This window comes from Anser cygnoides, chromosome 1, assembly GCF_040182565.1.
Source record: "Anser cygnoides isolate HZ-2024a breed goose chromosome 1, Taihu_goose_T2T_genome, whole genome shotgun sequence".
NCBI lineage: Eukaryota > Metazoa > Chordata > Aves > Anseriformes > Anatidae > Anser > Anser cygnoides.
In genome coordinates this window covers 44,395,945-44,412,560 of record NC_089873.1, presented here as the reverse complement: position 1 = coordinate 44,412,560, position 16,616 = coordinate 44,395,945, and the positions used below count along the sequence as shown (strand labels likewise).

The 16,616-nt window shown below is 51.4% G+C and overlaps 1 protein-coding gene across 3 annotated transcripts; it reads right to left on the bottom strand.

The window, feature by feature from the left end:
- Positions 1-365: 365 nt before the first annotated feature.
- SERHL2 (serine hydrolase like 2) lies at positions 366-8,730 on the bottom strand. 3 transcript variants are annotated; one of them, XM_048078849.2, is made up of 12 exons: positions 8,616-8,730; positions 7,251-7,485; positions 7,066-7,179; positions 5,971-6,012; positions 5,229-5,248; positions 4,948-5,022; positions 4,074-4,183; positions 3,735-3,814; positions 3,355-3,389; positions 2,505-2,581; positions 1,556-1,649; positions 366-1,147 (listed from the first exon to the last, which is right to left on the bottom strand). In XM_048078849.2, the coding sequence occupies exons 2-12, from the start codon at positions 7,396-7,398 to the stop codon at positions 1,031-1,033; spliced, it is 912 nt and encodes a 303-aa protein (XP_047934806.2). In that variant the 5' UTR covers positions 7,399-7,485; positions 8,616-8,730; the 3' UTR covers positions 366-1,030. The 3 variants fall into 3 exon arrangements, with proteins under 3 accessions (XP_047934806.2, XP_047934807.2, XP_013052479.2); XM_048078850.2 differs by lacking the exon at positions 8,616-8,730 and adding an exon at positions 8,427-8,564; XM_013197025.3 differs by lacking the exon at positions 8,616-8,730 and adding an exon at positions 7,902-8,398.
- Between the last annotated feature and the right edge of the window lie 7,886 nt (positions 8,731-16,616).

Genomic DNA, 16,616 nt, shown 5'->3' with positions numbered 1-16,616 from the left:
TGCTGTGATCTGAAAGGAGCCACCCCAGGCTTCCACACGGTTATTTTACTGCCTGCAGCCTTGGTAAGGGACTGACCGTGAGCGTACGGAGGAAGTGCTGAAAAATTCCACAGAGCTGGGCTGAAATAGATTCGCCCTCCCCTAGAAAACCCACTGTCAATGCAGTTTCTATTGCGTGGGGAGATTGCCAGGCCTGCTTGCTTCATTTGGCTTTTTGCATCAATTTACAAGGCAGATGGATGCTTTACATGCATTCTGCTTTAGATACGGCATGTTAAAATCGCTGCCTCTTAAGATTGGCACTTCAGCTGCTTGGGTGAGCATCCTGAAAGAAAGTCCGCTCTCCCGTACAGTCAAAGACCGCGTTAACAGTAGAAGATCAATCTTTATTTAGAAGGACAGAAATCATCTCTGCCAACTTTTCCATTACTAGTAGTTCTCCCAGCTGTTTCAGCTAGAGGATTAATGTCTCATTCCCTAGGAGTTCATTGAAATGGCCTTCTGTGCTCAGGTGAGCTCTCATGTAAGCCATTTTTTTTAAAAAGCAGCAGTAGAACAGAGAGATTGAGGCGCTCTGAGCTCAGGTACTCATGGGAATAAGCAGAGAAGCAGAACGCTCCTGTGTTTTTTCAGAAGGTCTGCCCCTGGGAAGAGACTGATCACACCATGCTCAGAGGGGATTCAAGAATGAGCCACCCCACCCCTCTCTTGCAGTGCTACAGCTGGTGCTGCTGCTGCTCCCGCTGAGGATGCCTGTGCCTGTATTCCTGCTCTGTTTCAGGGTGCAAAAGTTAGGAGTAAGCAAAGGGAAGGCCACCGGGTATCTAACCCTGCACTGCCAGAGCTAGAAGTGGAGGAAAAATTCCTTTTCCCTTGGACAAATGAGCAGATCTGCTTCCACCCGTTCAACAAGTTCAGCTTAGGAATGAGCATCGTGAAACCGCTGTTGGATGTGAGGTAGGAAAGCTGACAATTCCTCCGGAGTCTGCTTGTAGCTCCCTGTTCTGAACTGCTGCTGCAGCGGAACCTGCTAGAGCCTTGCTCTGGTGTTGTGCGCTGCCAGGAAGTTGCTGATGATCCCGGACACCACCTCAGGCTCGTTCATGTGCACAAAATGACTCCCGGGCACCTCTACTAGCTGGATGTGCTGGAGGGAGAAGACACAAGCAGATAAAGAGGAGGAAAGTGTTCCCTCAGGCAAGCTACGCTTGCTTTGTGGCACCCACCAGGGGAGGAAGCTAGAGGAAATGGTGTCTCAAAGAAGGGTTGGATTTTATGTTGCCGTATGCCAGCCACAGACAAAGCATCACATAAGGAGATTACAATCCAGCAGACTGGAGGCAGGACAGGGACTGGAGGAATTGGGATGGGCTGGCTCCAGAGGGCAGTGCTGACCAGGACTTTGGCAGCAGGGGAAAATTTGGCTTTCCCCCTTTGTGAGGACTGGGCTGTTTAGGACAAATCCCCCAGTGCAGGTGTCCACTAGGGTAAGCTACTTCCTAGCTGCTCCCGGTTTGGTGCCCCGCAGAGATGTGAGGATGAAGGCTGCTCTCACCTCTTTGAGGGTACGCTCAAATGCCTCCCGTAGGGCTATCACAAAGTGGTTTTTGCTCTCCAGCTTGTGCGGTACCAAGAGTCCATCTCGTGCTCTGAAAAGAAAGAGCGAGGCTCAGTACAGCACACGGTGTGCCTCTCTTTGTGGCTGTCCTGGGCAGAAGCAGTGTCCCCAGGACACTGGGGTGACAGCCCCAGCTGCTCTTTATCGGCTGCTTGTAAACAGCACGGTTACCTGTTCGTACGTGGCAGTCAGAGGAGCAAGGCACAGCTTGGCTGAGCAGCTATTATCTGCCAAACTATCCATTTAAGACCTTAGGCCACTGCCTAGTATCAGAGCGGAGACTGGTTAAATATTACCCTCTTGGGGCTGGCTCCTTAACTTGTCCATCATGCCCTGCCCCACCCTATCTTCTGCTCTTTTTTCCTTCCAGCCAGCTTGTGCAGCTCTCTGTCCCTTTCCCCTCTCCATGCTGCTGCTTTAAACACTAATCACAGGTTGTGCCCTGCTTGGGGAAGGAGGTACCAGGGCAGTCCTCGTGGAGAAGCCAGCGTTAGACCTCCTAGAGAATTAAGCTTGTGCTGCCGGTAACGGGACAAGGCGATGTCTGAGGCTCCGAGAGATGTGCTCTGAGTGGCCCAGAGCACCTGGCCTCACTATGACGTTGTTTTGCGCTGCTCTGGGCACACGGGAAAATTCTTAAGTGCACAGGACTCCGCTCTTACGATTCGATCAGCCTAGCGAAGCCAAACCTGCACCTCATTTTTCAACTCCCAGCACCTCCGCTTATAGCCGCTGCACAGCACAGGCCAAGGTAACCACAGGGGATGGCCGGGTGTGGGAAGGGAACGTGAAGCCCAGGGGAGTGGGGGGCCCCTTCTAGCTGCCACCCCCCCGCCCAGGGCTGTGGGCCAGCAGCGAGGGCTGGCTGTGCTTGTGCTTCACTCACAAAACGATGAGCACACGATCCTGGATCTTCTGCAAGAGCTTCACACACTGCTCCACGGTGAGGGATTCTCGACTCTGCTGCAGGTGCAAAGACAGGGAGAGCAACAAAGGTCAGGGGCAGCAGCTGAGGACGCAGCACGTCCCCAAACCCCGTGGCAGCAGCAGCTCTGAAGGCAGGAGAGGCTGAGGCCCCACGGCTGCTGCGCAGAGACCGGATAAGCTGCCAGGCTGCACACAAGAGTGGCTGGCTCTGCAACTGCTCCTTCTGTCCAGCTGCGTTTCAGGGCTGCCAACAACGCTGCCTGCTGGGTTGCAGCACATATGGGAATGATCTCACAGCAGAGAAAAAGCTTTAAAAATCCTTTTACTAAAAAGGAGATAGTACAATGCTCTGGCTTTCACAGCCTGGCAGTAGCACAGGTAGAGGAGGCCCTACTTGCTCGATAGTGGCACAAAGCTATCAAAGTATCAAATATAAGGGACTTTGTTCCACTCCCTCCCCCCTTCTCATAAGGGTGACCCGACAAAGAAGCTAACCTAAAGCATCCATCCATCTGCTGCCTTAAGAGTTTTAACAGCAGGAAAATGTGGCCGGGAGGCCCTGGGGCTCAGGAACTGCTAAAAAATTCAGTAACATTTTCCAGTGACTCTGTAAGCTGAGTCAGTTAATGATCAAGTGTAGGCTCTTTTAACAGCAGCATTTAAAAGAGGTGTGGGAATTAGGGAAGCAGTAAGTAAACGGTTGGGTGGAGGCAGAGCCGGGGCTCAGCGAGTGGGCCTCCGCTACCTCTGTGTTCTGTAAGCTCAGGCCTTAGAAGCAGCAGGGGGCAAGTCAGAACTGCACCGCTTACCGTACGGACTCTCATGTCTCTGTTATACACCAGCCCTGGAATGAAAACAAGGGAAGGTTTCCATGAGTCAGAAGAGAGGGAGTTGCTCTGCCCCCTCTGCCCCTCACCTCTGGGTCTGCCCAAGACTTTCTGAGACAAGAGGAGCAGGATTACTTCTGGGCTCTCCTTTTTAGATGTCTTTTTCTTTACCCATTCTAACCTCAGTTGCTGGGAAAGGAGAGCTCTGCCTCCAGACCTAATCGATCCCAGTCAGGCTGCGTAAACTTGTAGCTAGGGCACCCCGTACCCCGCGGAAGACAACGGCTGTTGGCACTGCTCCCTTCCTACACCCAGCGTTGGGCCGGCGCTGTGATGAGCCCTGTCTCCAAGCAGCCCCTTACCAGCGGGTGTCTCAGTTGCTCCTCGCTGCAGCAGGATCGCCCCACCCTCAGCTGTCAGATGTCTGTTTGCTTCTAACAGCCTGGAGGAGACATGGCAGAGAGATTGTGCTGCCGAAAAAGGGAGGAAGCGAAGCGAAAATGGCATGACAAGGTGACAGCGAGCTCTCGGGCTGCTTCAGAGAAGAGCAGGAAGCTGGCTGCAGAAGCCAAGAGACTTGCTGAGATTCCAGAGGAGGACTCGAACGGGCAGAACAGGGACAGTTTCACCTCATTGTTCAAGCAACCATAGCTGTCCAAGATGAGGGCAGGCAGCAAATGAAGAGACAGATGAGAACCCACCTCTGCAATGCTGCTTCAGGGCTACGTGCTTTGGGAGCTTGCTGCCTTGCCTCTAAGCTCAGTAATCTGTCGATAACCATCCGTTTTGATTTCAGCCACGCCTCAGTGTCCTAAAACAAAGCCATGTAGAGCACAGGAGTAACCTCCCTCTTCTGAGTCATTTTACCCCTAATCAAGAGGGTAGAAAGGGGTATTTCACCCTTCAACATCTCTCAGAATTCCTACCAGTTACGGACATCATATATCATGCACACTTCTGGGGGAAAGAGAACAGTAATACATAACAGGCAAGGTAGAAGCTGAAAACCTATACAGCAGTGCTTAAAGTTGTTAACTTTTCACCTGTACAATCTCTTCTACTCTCTCCCACTTTGCTTTTGAGCTGAGGACAAGTGTCCAAAAGAACAAGGAAAATCTGATATCTTTTGTCTCTCTGACCCTGTGCCTCTGTCCCCCCCTTCTGCCTACCACCCCCCAGCACCTGGGAGTGATGCTGGCAGTTTGGGAATGCAGCTTTATACCCTGCCAGGAACAGAAAAAGAAATCTGCCAGTCTTGCGCCCAGGTCACCCAACAAGCTGTTGGCAAAAAGACAACCTTGGCAGGCAGCTGCTTGGCCAGACATTCCAGTTCCTTTTGCACACAAGCACGGTACAGACAAGTGAATTTCAATGCTACGGGGCTACAGGATGCTCAGCACTACCAAGTGTTCTTCAAGGGCCACCCTAAGCAGGGACCACGCTTCATGCAACAACAAGCACGTCTGTGCCTGCCAAAAGGACTGGTCACATCAGTGCTTTCCTTGAACAATGATGGAAAAAAACACATCTCTTTTTATTTAACAAAAGGGAGGGGAACAACACATGAAATCTAACCTCTGGAGCTAGCAGAAAGCCCAGATTTTCCAGCAGGATCAGCTTGTCCACCATCTCAGGATAAAGGAAACAGAACTGAGGAAAGATGAAACATTATGAGACAAAGCAAAAAGCTGCGCACTGAGTGTTGTCTTCATCCTGTTACACTGGAGAGGAGTCAGAGAACGGCCTCTCCTCCCCCGAGATCCAAGTCTCACACAGTCTGTCCCTTTATTCCTCTCCCATTTGTTGTTCCAGCTGCAAAAGTCACAAACCCCATGAAGAAAGAATGTTTTACTCACCATTCCTGCCACAGCCCCACCTGCAAAGGAAAGAATGGTGCTCAGTTATAAGCAGGACACCCCCTGGTAACAGGAGCTCCTCTTCCCCACAGCAGGAGCTGCCTTAGAGGCCCAAACGCACCTTGTGCCAAGGGACAAAGCCCAAGCTACAGAGCAAAGCTCTCCCGGCAGGGAGAACACAAGCAGAGAACGGGATGACTGGAGGCCAGCTGGAGTCCCCGGCCTGCCCCATCCCCATCTCCCTCTCAGGCAGCAAAGGTGAAGGAAGAGTTACCAGTTAAAACACTACTGCCAGCAGGTACAGAGCAGCCCTGGGGAACAAAACCCACATCAAGGCAAAACCCAGTTATGTCCCCAGGACACAGAGTCCTGGTTCCCCTCTGCAAGCCCTGTAACCCACCAAGACCCTGCCTGGAGCCCACAAGGCCACAAAGCCCGGGGACAGCAGGAAGGCCCGCTGTGAATGCTGCTGCCTTAGACCAACCCTCTTTGCCCATCCCTGTTCCCTCCTGGGAGTTCAGGAAGTGCCCACAGGGAGAGCCACGCTGTTTGTACTACGGTGTCTTGAAAACAGAGGCATTCTAAACAAGGGTGCAGATTTTTGAATCACTCAAGCAAGAACCTGGTACTTGACACAATATAATAAATATTCCAACCCAGCTCCTAGCAGCATGCCTTGTAAATTAATTATATACTCATATTTCCGTGAATCTCACAGCTTACAAGGACAAGAGCCACTTACCCATACTGTGACCCATCAGGGTGAACCGTCTCCACTGCAATGCTAAGTGGCAACAGACAAAAACAGACAGTGCTGCATTAGAAACCCGACCAGCGGCATCTTGCTGCTTCTCGACCACCACAGGCCCCTTCTCCCAGGAGGGCTTCTGCAAAGCTTAATTTGCTTCCCAACCCAGAAATGAGGTGGCTAAGTCGGCCGGTTTTAAAGAAAAAAGAACATCCACCACCTCATTTCCTTGGTAGTTAAGTCACACAGCTCTCGAGCACTCTCTGCATGACAAACTACAGCACGTTCCCACTCTCTGCCAGACACGAGAGTGGCAATAAGCAAAGGAGCCTGACTGGGCAGCACCTGCTGGAACGGGGAGACCTTGACAAAGCACCCTGCTGCAGGGCGCTCAGCAGGAGCCGTGAGGACGCTGAGCCAGGTCTGCTGCCTCGGTGAAAGGAGGATTATTCCAAGTGAAAGCTCTTTACGCTGTTTAACGAATCGGGCTCTTCAGACCATTTTTAGGGCACTCTGAGAGGCTCATGGGAAAATACCACTTCATCAATGCCACCATCTGAAACATACCTCACTGAAAGATGTGTTTTACCCTCTGGCACGCCAAAGAACTTCTTCTCCAGGCTCTTTGTATGCTGAACGAGGGATGCAAAACTGCACATGCCATAGGCTCTCCCAGTATCAGCACACAGATATGCAGTTAGACCAGGAGTTATTAGGAGTCTGAGACACCCTGGCTTTCACATTTCTTTGTATGGCACTAAAGCAAGCACCAAACTGCCAATGGGGAGAACCAGAAGAGTCTCCAATTTACACCTGACGCTGGTTAGTGGTCGCTGGCTGCTTACAAAAAGTCAGTCTGGCAGAACCATTTAGCTGCATATTCAGTCACTGCTGCTTTTCAGTACAGAAGCATTTCCTATCCTCAGCAAACAGCGATAAAGGGGGATGTTTATTCAGTCTGCATTACCAGAGCACCAGCTAACATCAGAACGGGGAGAAGCAGTAAATGCTGCCTACTTCTTCCAAAGAGCAGGAATGATAGAGCACCCCCTGCACAAACATCCCTCAAGGGTTCCTTCAACTACCCACCTGCTGCTACCCGGCGCACATCGCTCACATAATCCAGAAAATGGTAGGGGGAGCCTGCCGGTCGGTGGGATGACAAACCATGGCCAGAAAAATCCATTGCCACGTAATGGTGATCTGAAAGGGAGAAAGCATCAGGCAGGTGGCCCTGCAACACAGCAAGAGCCATCCCAGTGAGCCAGACCCACCTTTGGGGAGCAGAGGGATGAGCCTGTCAAAGGTGTTGGCATTGTCCAGCCAGCCATGCAAGCACAGCACAGGGTGTCCCTCCGGGGGTCCCCAGGCCTTGGCTGCCAAATGGCCCCAGGGCACGGGAAACTTCACCTCTGAGAACATGCCCAAAATAAAGTGCTCTCAAGCAATGTCCCCTGTGAGCCACGTGCTTGAAACAGGTCCCAGGGAGCTTGTTAATGGCCCAGAGCTCTGAAAAGAGTAATACAGGTCTTTAGTAACTCGCCAGTCTTCTGCGGTCTTAATTAGCAGCTTGCTGATTTATAGCTCCCCATTTAACAACCCAAGCTGCCATTCCTGCTTGCCTGCTTGGGGACGCCCCCTCCCAGCACGTACCAGCAATGCTCCTAGGAAGAAACAAGCTTTCCCTGCGCAGGAGGAGAAAAACTCCTCTTGCGTCTCCGCAGCAGCTGCGACCTGACCAGAAGGCACAAGCGATCTGGCAAGAGGGAAGCAAGCAGAATTTCCCCAGCTAGCTGCAAGGAGTCAGGCACCTGTCTTGGACCAAGAAGGCAATTTTGGGAATGAGGATACTGTCTTCAGTATTAGATTATTGCCACCTTCTCACAGCTACCTACTGCCCTGGCAGTCACCGAGCTACACCTCACCTTTTACTCAGCCCCAGGCTTTCCAGTGATCCCCCCAGTACTGCCCAGCCTCCGGGGTTCTTCCAGGGGTGTCCTGAATATCCTCGCATTACTCCCAAGCCCATCTGGTCCCTGGAGCCCCTCATGGGCGGCCTGACGCCCCCCAAACCCAGCCCCATTTCTCTCACGCTGTGTCCCTTTCCCAGTCACTCGTTTTGGGTTTGTGCCCCCTTACACAGCCCTCTGACACCGCGCTGCGATCACCCTACAGCAAGTCCCTCCTGATGGAGGAGGACAGAGGGAGCAAACTGGAAAAGGGCACCGCTCTCAGGGCCCTGAGGGCACCTGGAGGCCATCACGGACCTGACCAGATGCTCCTGGAGCCTCCCCCCCCACCGCCCAGGCGCCCGCTTCAGCTGCAGCAGCGCCGTCCTCAGCCCAGCGCCCTCGGCCCGCCCGCTGACGGCCGGGTCCGACCCCGTTTGCCCTCGCCGGGCCTGATCCCGGCAGCTACGGACGGACAGACCGACAGACAGGCGGACAGACCTTGGACCTGCCTCCTCCTACCCGCCACCCCCGGGCGCTGCGGGGCTCCCCCCCGACACCCGCAGCCCGGGCACGGCCGGACCCCAGCGGGGCCGGGGGCTCCCGGTCCCGGCCCCAGCCAAGGGCTCCCCGGGCACCGGCCCCCCCGGAGCGCCGCGGGGGGAGGCACGGCCCCGGCTGCCCTCCTACCCCTCTGTCTGCTCGGGACGGCGGAGCGAGGCCGCGGCAGGAGGACGCAGCCCGGCGGCTGGAGGCGGACCCCGGCTGCCCCGCACCGCCCCGCGGCCCGGCTGCCCCCGCCTCCTTCCCCTGCCCCGCCGCCGGCCCGGGGCGGCCGCAGCCATGTTGGGCCCGCCTCGTTGCTGTCCCGCAGCCATGGGCAGAGGGGGTGGCAGCTAGAAGGGGGCCTCTGGCCGTGAGCAAGGACACGTCCTGGCAGAAGGGTGACCCTTCCCAACACCACGCCCATGGGCTTTCCTCATGGCCGGGCTCTCCCAATAGCAGCAACCCAGCCTGCCCAGTTCCGCAGCCCTCCAATCTCTCACCTACACAAGCAAGTAAAGCCATTGCAGCCTCCATCTCCTCTATCTTGCCCTGGAGCCTGACCCAGCTCCTGCAAGCTCTGGCCTTCAGTGCCCACGGCAGAGAGGAGCTGGTGGGGAAGCAGCCGGTGTTTTGCGTGGAGCCCCACAAGCCGTCATCTGTCTGTGTGGTGTGGCGTGGGTGCTGTTTGTCCTCCTCTGCCTTTTTGCCATGTCCTTGGAGGGTGAGATGTGCAGGGCTGTGGTTACCTTGGCCCACATTGTGCAGGGGAAATGAGAGGAGGTGCTGGGAGTTGAGAAATGAGGTGCAGGTTTGGCTTCCCTAGGCTGTCAAAGCTCAGAAGGGGAACCCCACTTACTATGTAAGATCTCTCTTTAAATGTGTTCACTGAGGTATGTGCTATCAAGTTCGTAGCCTGTTTTCTGTAATGAGAATAACAAAGGGTCTGAAGCTGTGATCCGCCTACTGGATCTGTAAGGAGTCTCAGTCATGGAGGTACTCTTGCATCCTTGACTGCCTTCACAAGGCACGTTACTGCTAGTGGAATCTGCCTGTACTGCAGCCCTACAGTGTGAGATGTTTTAAATGTTGCCCAGGAGTATCATAGGGACATCAAACAAGCTCTGTGCTTGACACCAATGCTGGACTGACATCACTTTCTGACGGAGAAACTCTTCTGAACTCTAACATTTGTTGTAATCACATTGCTTCAGGGACAAGAGTCGCTTACTGATACTGTGACCCATCTTCATGAGCTGACTACTGCAGGGCTAAGCTGCAGCACATCACAGACAGCACTGCATGAGCAGCTCTACTCTTCTACAAAAGCAGACCCCTCCCAGCCCGAGAGATTTCCACACAGTTATATTTATTATTTGTCCAGAAATGGGTTGGCTACATAGACCAGGCTTCAAGAAAAAGTTCACAATGAAGTCTATACCTGAGTACCCTTGTGAATGCTGCTTGCTGGTGCCCAGCATTCCCTCTAGCAGAGTCTATCAGGCCTAACACAGACCACAACCATTCACCTTCAGTCAAGGACTCGAGCAGCCAGAAGAGGAAAAGTCAGACTGCGCTTTGAGCAGTGGGACACCTTGCTGGTACGACTGGAGAGAACAGAACGGATGTCTGTTCTTAGGGACTCATTTTGATATTGGTAATTGAAATCTCTGTGCTCAGTTCAGCACATCAGTCTCCTAAATTGCACAATACATTTTTAGAACAGCCTGTGAAGCTTGAAAGAAACCAACATGGAAGCTTACAGCCCTGTTTCTCCTGCCTATCTCAAACACATCCTGGCAAAGTAGGCTCTGTACCACGGCAGAAAGGTAAAAAGCTTGGGGACCCATCACACAGAAGAAATGAAAGTGCTGTGCAGCTCACAACCTCCCCTCCAGGTGAACCATTAGAAGGGAAATCAATGTGAATTCCTTTAGGTTTGGAAAGTCTAATGCTTTGCTTTTTCTTAGGCCTTCTGCATCCATGAGAAGCCGGCAAGCAGACCACGAGTGCTGGGGAACCACGCAAAGGGAGAGAGGCCACAGTACCATCTACAGCTTCTTTCCTACATGTGTCAGAGGTGGGTGTCTGATTACAAAAGGTGAAAAGCAAGAAATAACTTGGCAGAACAGATACGTACTCAATCATTGCTACTGCCGTTATGGAGGGCAGGGCCTTCCCTTGATTTGCTAGGATTTGAACATAAGAAGCCACCCAAAAGCAGTGTAACTCAGGCAGTGGCTGCAAGGGGCTGCTCACAGGCAGTGGCTGGTAGGCTTGCAGTTCTTCTGTCTGTGACAGCTCCTCAGGAATGGGACCCTGTGTCAGGATCAGGAGTGATGTGGACCCCTCACACAAATCCCTGCAGTTGGTGGGACAACAGGCCATGGGCCAGGAAAATCTATTGCTGCACAACTGCAATCTGAAAAGTAGAGAGCATCAGGCATGCAGACCTGAAGCACAACACACAGACCATACTTGTGTGCCAGAGTCATCTCGGGGGGACACTGGAACAAGCCCATCAAAGGTGTTGGTGTTGGCCAGCCAGCCATACAAGCACAGCACAGCGTACCCCTCTGAAGTCCCCAGGTCTCAGCTGCCACATGTCCCCAGGGCATGGGGAACTTCACCTCTGAGAACTTTTGTGCCTGTAGGTGACATCCTTTGAGAGCTACATGCTGAGAGCTGGTTCCAGGGAGCTCGTTAACAGCCTAGAGCTCTTGACAGAGATTGTAGGTAGGTAGTAGTTATCAAATTTGCTTATCAGACAGCCCTGACCTCCGTTTAACACAAGTTTTCAGGCACAAGCCATGCTTGGGGGATCCTGCTCTAATTGCTTGCCCTGCAGGTATGTGCATCACCACTCACAGGTCTTGGACCCTCTCCCCCATCATTCTGCAGCCAGAAGTCATCCTGCATCAAGCAGCCAGAAGAATCTGGGCTTTTTTGCTTTGAGTCACAGAGATGACCTCTGGGTGTTGGGTGGGAAGTATGACTCCTCCACTGAATTCTGACTCCCATGTCTTGCATCTCAAATCACTTTTTGGTAGGAGGCTCCATCAACAGGAACCTCAGGGGAAAGGGAAAATTCCTTACAGAAATCACCAGCAATAGATGATGTGGGACAGAGGGGTATTCCCAGGGACGAGCAACATGTTTCTGGTAGGATGGTCCCACCTCAAATTCCCAAATGGCTACTCTTGCTTCCCCCTTCCCAGCCATTCTAGCTGTGTTTCCACTTGCCTGAGTGAGTTGTTTTCACCTCTCATTCCTTCCCCACCGTTCCCGTCTCCACTGTAGGTAGGCACAAAACACCTGGCACACCAGTCAGATCTGTGATTCAGAAACAGATTTGCCCATGGGAGTAGCACAGAGAGAACACTTTCCCCAAACAAAGACAGCTGTTCCAGGGAGGACCTTCTTTCAGAGCTGGAGCTCCAAGTGAAGAAGGTTTTACAATGCACTGGGATGCAGCCTTGGACCCTTCCTCAGCAGCGTTGCTGTCACCCTATAAGTCAAAGGCAGATTGTTGAGATCTTTTCCAGGTCCCTCATATCCACTCTTCTCCACTCTAGCAATGCTGTTTAGCCATTTTGAAAGAGCAGCCCAGTATCCTGCAAGACTGCATATCTTCCCTCTGACACCACCTGGCAAACCATTTCCCACGAGGAGAGGACTATTGAGGATGCATGGCAAAATCTGGGTGGCTCACAGAATTCATTCTGCAACATCTACTTCTAAGAAGTGCTGCAGGCTACTGCAGTGGATTTGCTGCCGGTGTGGGAGCAAATTAGACTTCACTTGGCAAGGTGCTGAGGTGTTTGCTGGGCTAGTGGTAAGAGGCTGGTTTTACATAAAAGACTGGGAGTTAGTTTGAGATGTCCCATGCACTTAGCAAAGGATAATTTAACCTCTGCGTCCTTGCAGAGGAGGAGGAGACTTGCAAGTATAAATCATGGGACATGCAAAGCTGTTACGCTCTGCTGACTTGGAACAGCATTGATCAGTTTGTGCTAGCTGCAGATCTGCTGAGGAAACTTTAAGTACAGCAGATTGATTGCTACCAAGGGACAAATTCCCCATAGCTATTCGGATTCAAGCCTTAAAGTGCTGGCATATTGATCTATTTATGGTCATTTATTAGTTATAGCCCTGTACCCCAAACTCTCTCACACAGTTATATGAGTAAAAAAGCATGCTATTGCTAGCTTAACTCATTTTTTTTTTCCAGTGGATAGCACAACCAGTATATAAAGCCCCACACTGGTTGGGCAGCCCACAGTGGGGCTGGGGAAAGCACAGAGGCACTCTATGTCAACAGGGAAGCCCCTGCTCCTCAGAACATGGATCCCTAATGGGCCATCTGCCCTTTGTCATGCACACTCTTTGGTATCCTCCTTGGCAGAGGAACATCCCCATCCCTGGAGGTGTTCAAGGCCAGGCTGTATGGGGCTTTGGCCAACCTGGTCAGGTGGGAGGTGTCCCTGCCCATGGCAGGGGCATTGGAATTAGATGATCTTTAAGGTCCCTTCCAACCCAAGCCATTCTATGACTGTGAAATAGCTGCTAACATATTAAGCTCAGAAAAGGCTGTGATGGTTTAGGTTGTTTTCTCTCGCCTGGCTCGAGGCACACACAAGCCCGTTGCATTCCTTGTCCCAGAGCTCTCCAGCCCTGCAGAAGGTAAGAGAGACAAATATATGCTGGCTCTTTACCCACCACAGGCTGGAGCCAACATGATAGTTTAAATGGAAATCTTTGGCAGCTTAAGTTAATAAGCCAAGCTACGAGTGGTTGAAAAAGTGGTGAGCATCTGCTCCAGGGATTAACCTGCAGCAGAATTTGGATAGCGACGATGCTGGAGTGTTAAATCATCCCCACGTGAATCACCGCTATTCAGCTGGCAGCAGCCTCAGGCACACACCATGCATCAGCTGCAAGTGGTGCACATTTGTATTACTTTATTTGCAACTAATGAAATAGCTAGAAACATTTATTGCATATAAATTATATATGAGCACCCATCATACAAATAAACTCTTTCCTGTCTCAGCTTTCCACTTCCTCCTTAATCAGAAAGTCCTTTATATTTAGGATTCAGATGCAGGAGTCTCTGCTGGTTCCCATCCCTTGGGCCTGTTTTGGTTAACTAGTGAGGAGAGCTGCTCTCCAGGTCTCTACAAAACCTGTACTTGCTGATAGATTAAGCACCTATTTTGATGTATTTAATTGAGGGGGAAGAGGAGGAGTTTCTATCCAGCTCTTGTCTAGGCTTAACCCTCTTTCACTTTGAAGATCTGGCAGATTCCCCATAAGCTGGGAAGAAATAATAGCAAAAAAATGAAGTAATCTGACACTTGTAATTACAGGCCTACCAGCTCCTTACTGACCTCAGACAAAATAAGGACATGGTGCATACAAGAATCATTAAAAGCAAGAGGAGAGTTGTAGTTAATACCAAGTCTTGTGTTGATGGAAAAAATCCATAAAACTGAGCTGGTAACTTATGGAGATATAGGTTTAGGATGTGGATTTAGCTAATAAACACAAAGGCTATTGTCGTAATAGGGCTTCAGCAAGGAATTTGACATGGTCTTAACTTTGCGTTTTGATTAAACAAACAAACAAAAACTACAGTGATACCAAATTAATAAATTTTGTCACAATTGGATAGAAAGTTCGCTAGCTAAAGTGTCCAAATGTTGAAGTAGGTAGAAGAGTATAATGTGTGTTTTTGAAACAGCCCACTGGTAAGTTACTTGACATGGGCCCCACTCGTGGGCTGGCAGCTCTGTTCGTGGGAGAAGGGACTCAGGTGAAGGCTTTACTCATGGTGTAGGAGCTACTGAATGGGAGCTTGCACTGCTGCAGTTGCAAAGGCTAATTTGATCCTCAGATGTGCGAGCAGGGAATGTGGAGCAGGTGGAATGAGATTATATTGCAGGAGATTGTATTGCATCTGCTAATTCTATGGTTGTGACTGTTGGCGTGAAAGAATTTGCCATTTTAACATCTACAATTCAGGGAGGAAGTTAAGAAATTGGAGAAGCTGCCTACAGGTTGGAAGACATCTTGTGGGGGAGGAGAGCTTAAGACTGATATGATCAAGCCTAAATATAACTATGTGGGAATTGAATTTTTGCTCTTCTGAGAGCTGCTGGGGCCAACAATAGCTCAAGAAAAAAGTCTAGAGACAGGGTATACATTTTATAATGGTGAAAGTAGTTAAATACTTGAACCGTTTACTTAGGATGGTGTCAGCTTCCCTACCACTGGCAATTTTTGAATCAAGATGGGATGTTTTACAAAACAACCATAATGACACAGTCCTTTGCTATGTAATTATCAAGAAAGCAGACCAGTCTGGAACTTAGTCTAGTGCAACAGACACCACTGTCAGATGGTACCAGCCTGTGGTGTTTTTGCTACAAACACTCCTAAAATTATAGCTCATAGCTATACTCTTTCTTGTCTTCTACATTATTTTTCTTCATTTAGAAGCTCAGCTTATTCATTTGAGGAAACTCCTACTTCTAGGTCCAGCAATCACTTCGGACCTTTCCTCAGTGTGTCTGTGTCTTGGATTGCCCTTTCAGGATGGCTGCTTGTGGCTGTTTTTGTTTGGCTTTGGGTGACAGAGCACTGGCACAGGTTTCCCAGAGAGGTTGCGGACTCTGCCTCCCTGGAGATCTTCAAAAGCCACTTGGACGTGATCCTGGGCAGCCTGCGCTAGCAGGTCATGCTTTAGCAGGGGGATCAGCCCAGTTGGCCTCCAGAGGTCCTTAACCATTCTGATTCTGTGAAAAACCTGAAGGAGGTGGGCATAGGTCAGGGCTTGGTGCCTGTCTCCTCTGAGTGGGGCTCAGCATCACCTCCTGTCTCAGCGTGGGGGAACAAGTCTGGGGAAGCAAGGACGGGGGTAAGGCCACACATTCCAGGAGAAGAAATGAGGTCAGAGGGCTCCAGGCTTGGCTGACCGTTTTTGGACAGCACTCCTAGGCACCTAAGAACATGGCCTGAAAACACGGGATATTGGGGAGAAGCGATAGGCCTCACAGGCACAATGAAATAAGTCCTTACTGAGCTTCTCCCTCCGTGTCTGGTAGGTGGCAACGTTAGGAGGAGATAGCTGAGGTGGTTGTAGATTCATGGGTCCACAGAGCCCCAGGGAGCTCACACCTGGGTCCATGGTGCAGCGGGCTGGTGGCACCTCGCCTCTGTCCTGGATCTTCTGGTAGTGCTCTGAGGTGTTGTATGTGTGGGCCTGATTCGGAGCTAGGGAGCAGTTGGCTATACAGTTATACAAGGCTGTTTGTGTTCTCTGCAGCTGCTTAAATCTGACCTAAATACCTTTTGGGCTATGCAGCCTGGTGCTTTCTTTGAAAACCTAGAAGGTCACCAGGTGCTGGGCCTTCCTTCCTCAGACGACCCAGGGGTGCGCGAGGAGCCCCAGCTACGCCGGCAACCAGCAAGAAGTGCCCTCCCTTTCCTCTCCCTCCTCTGCCAGAACAGCAGAGGGTGTCGCGGGCCAGACCGAATGCCAGCGCCGCTTTCTCCAGCTGCCCATGGCACAGTGGGTTTTGGATCCCCGGCCCCCAGCCCCGACGCCGTTGGGTGCGGGAGGCCGGCAGCCTGCAAGCAGCCTCGCTGCCTTGCTGCAGCCTCGCCGGGTCAGTGCACGCCGGGCAGCGCGTACCTTCGCTTTCCTGGAAAGCAGCTTCTCTTCAATACTGAGAAGAGCCTTGCTCTTGGAGGGGGAGGAGGGGCCTGGCCACGGCTTCACGCAAAGGGGCCACTACTCGTGCTAATTTTTCTCATAAGAGTTGAACTAATGCAGCCTCCGCTCACTCAAAACCACAGAAAGGTGTTTTTGTTTGGTGTTGATTTTTTTTTTTTTCAGGGGGGAGGGGAAGCAGGGGACTGGGGGATTTTTGCATGATGGTTTTGTCCTCCCAGCTTTCTCTTTCTGTGTTTTTTTTTTCTTTTCCTCTTAATGCTTTGCTGTTTGCATCCCCCCAAAGGAGGCTTTTAGGAAGTTATGGGACTACCTAGAAAGGGCAGAAGAGTGAAAAGGAAAAGCTATCTAAGACTGTATGCAGTAAACAGCTGTACATTTTTTTGCTGTCTGCAGGCTGGACACAGAGCACA

What these genes read in the sequence shown, in the direction of transcription:
- SERHL2 (XM_048078849.2), bottom strand. Translation starts at nt 7,398, where the DNA reads ATGTTCTCAGAGGTGAAGTTTCCCGTGCCCTGGGGCCATTTGGCAGCC. An exon ending in CCTGATGGGTCACAGTATGG is followed by an intron (nt 5,249 to 5,970) that starts GTAAGTGGCTCT and finishes TTTCCTTTGCAG; the next exon opens with GTGGGGCTGTGGCAGGAATG. An exon ending in GAGACATGAGAGTCCGTACG is followed by an intron (nt 2,582 to 3,354) that starts GTAAGCGGTGCA and finishes TTGCACCTGCAG; the next exon opens with CAGAGTCGAGAATCCCTCAC.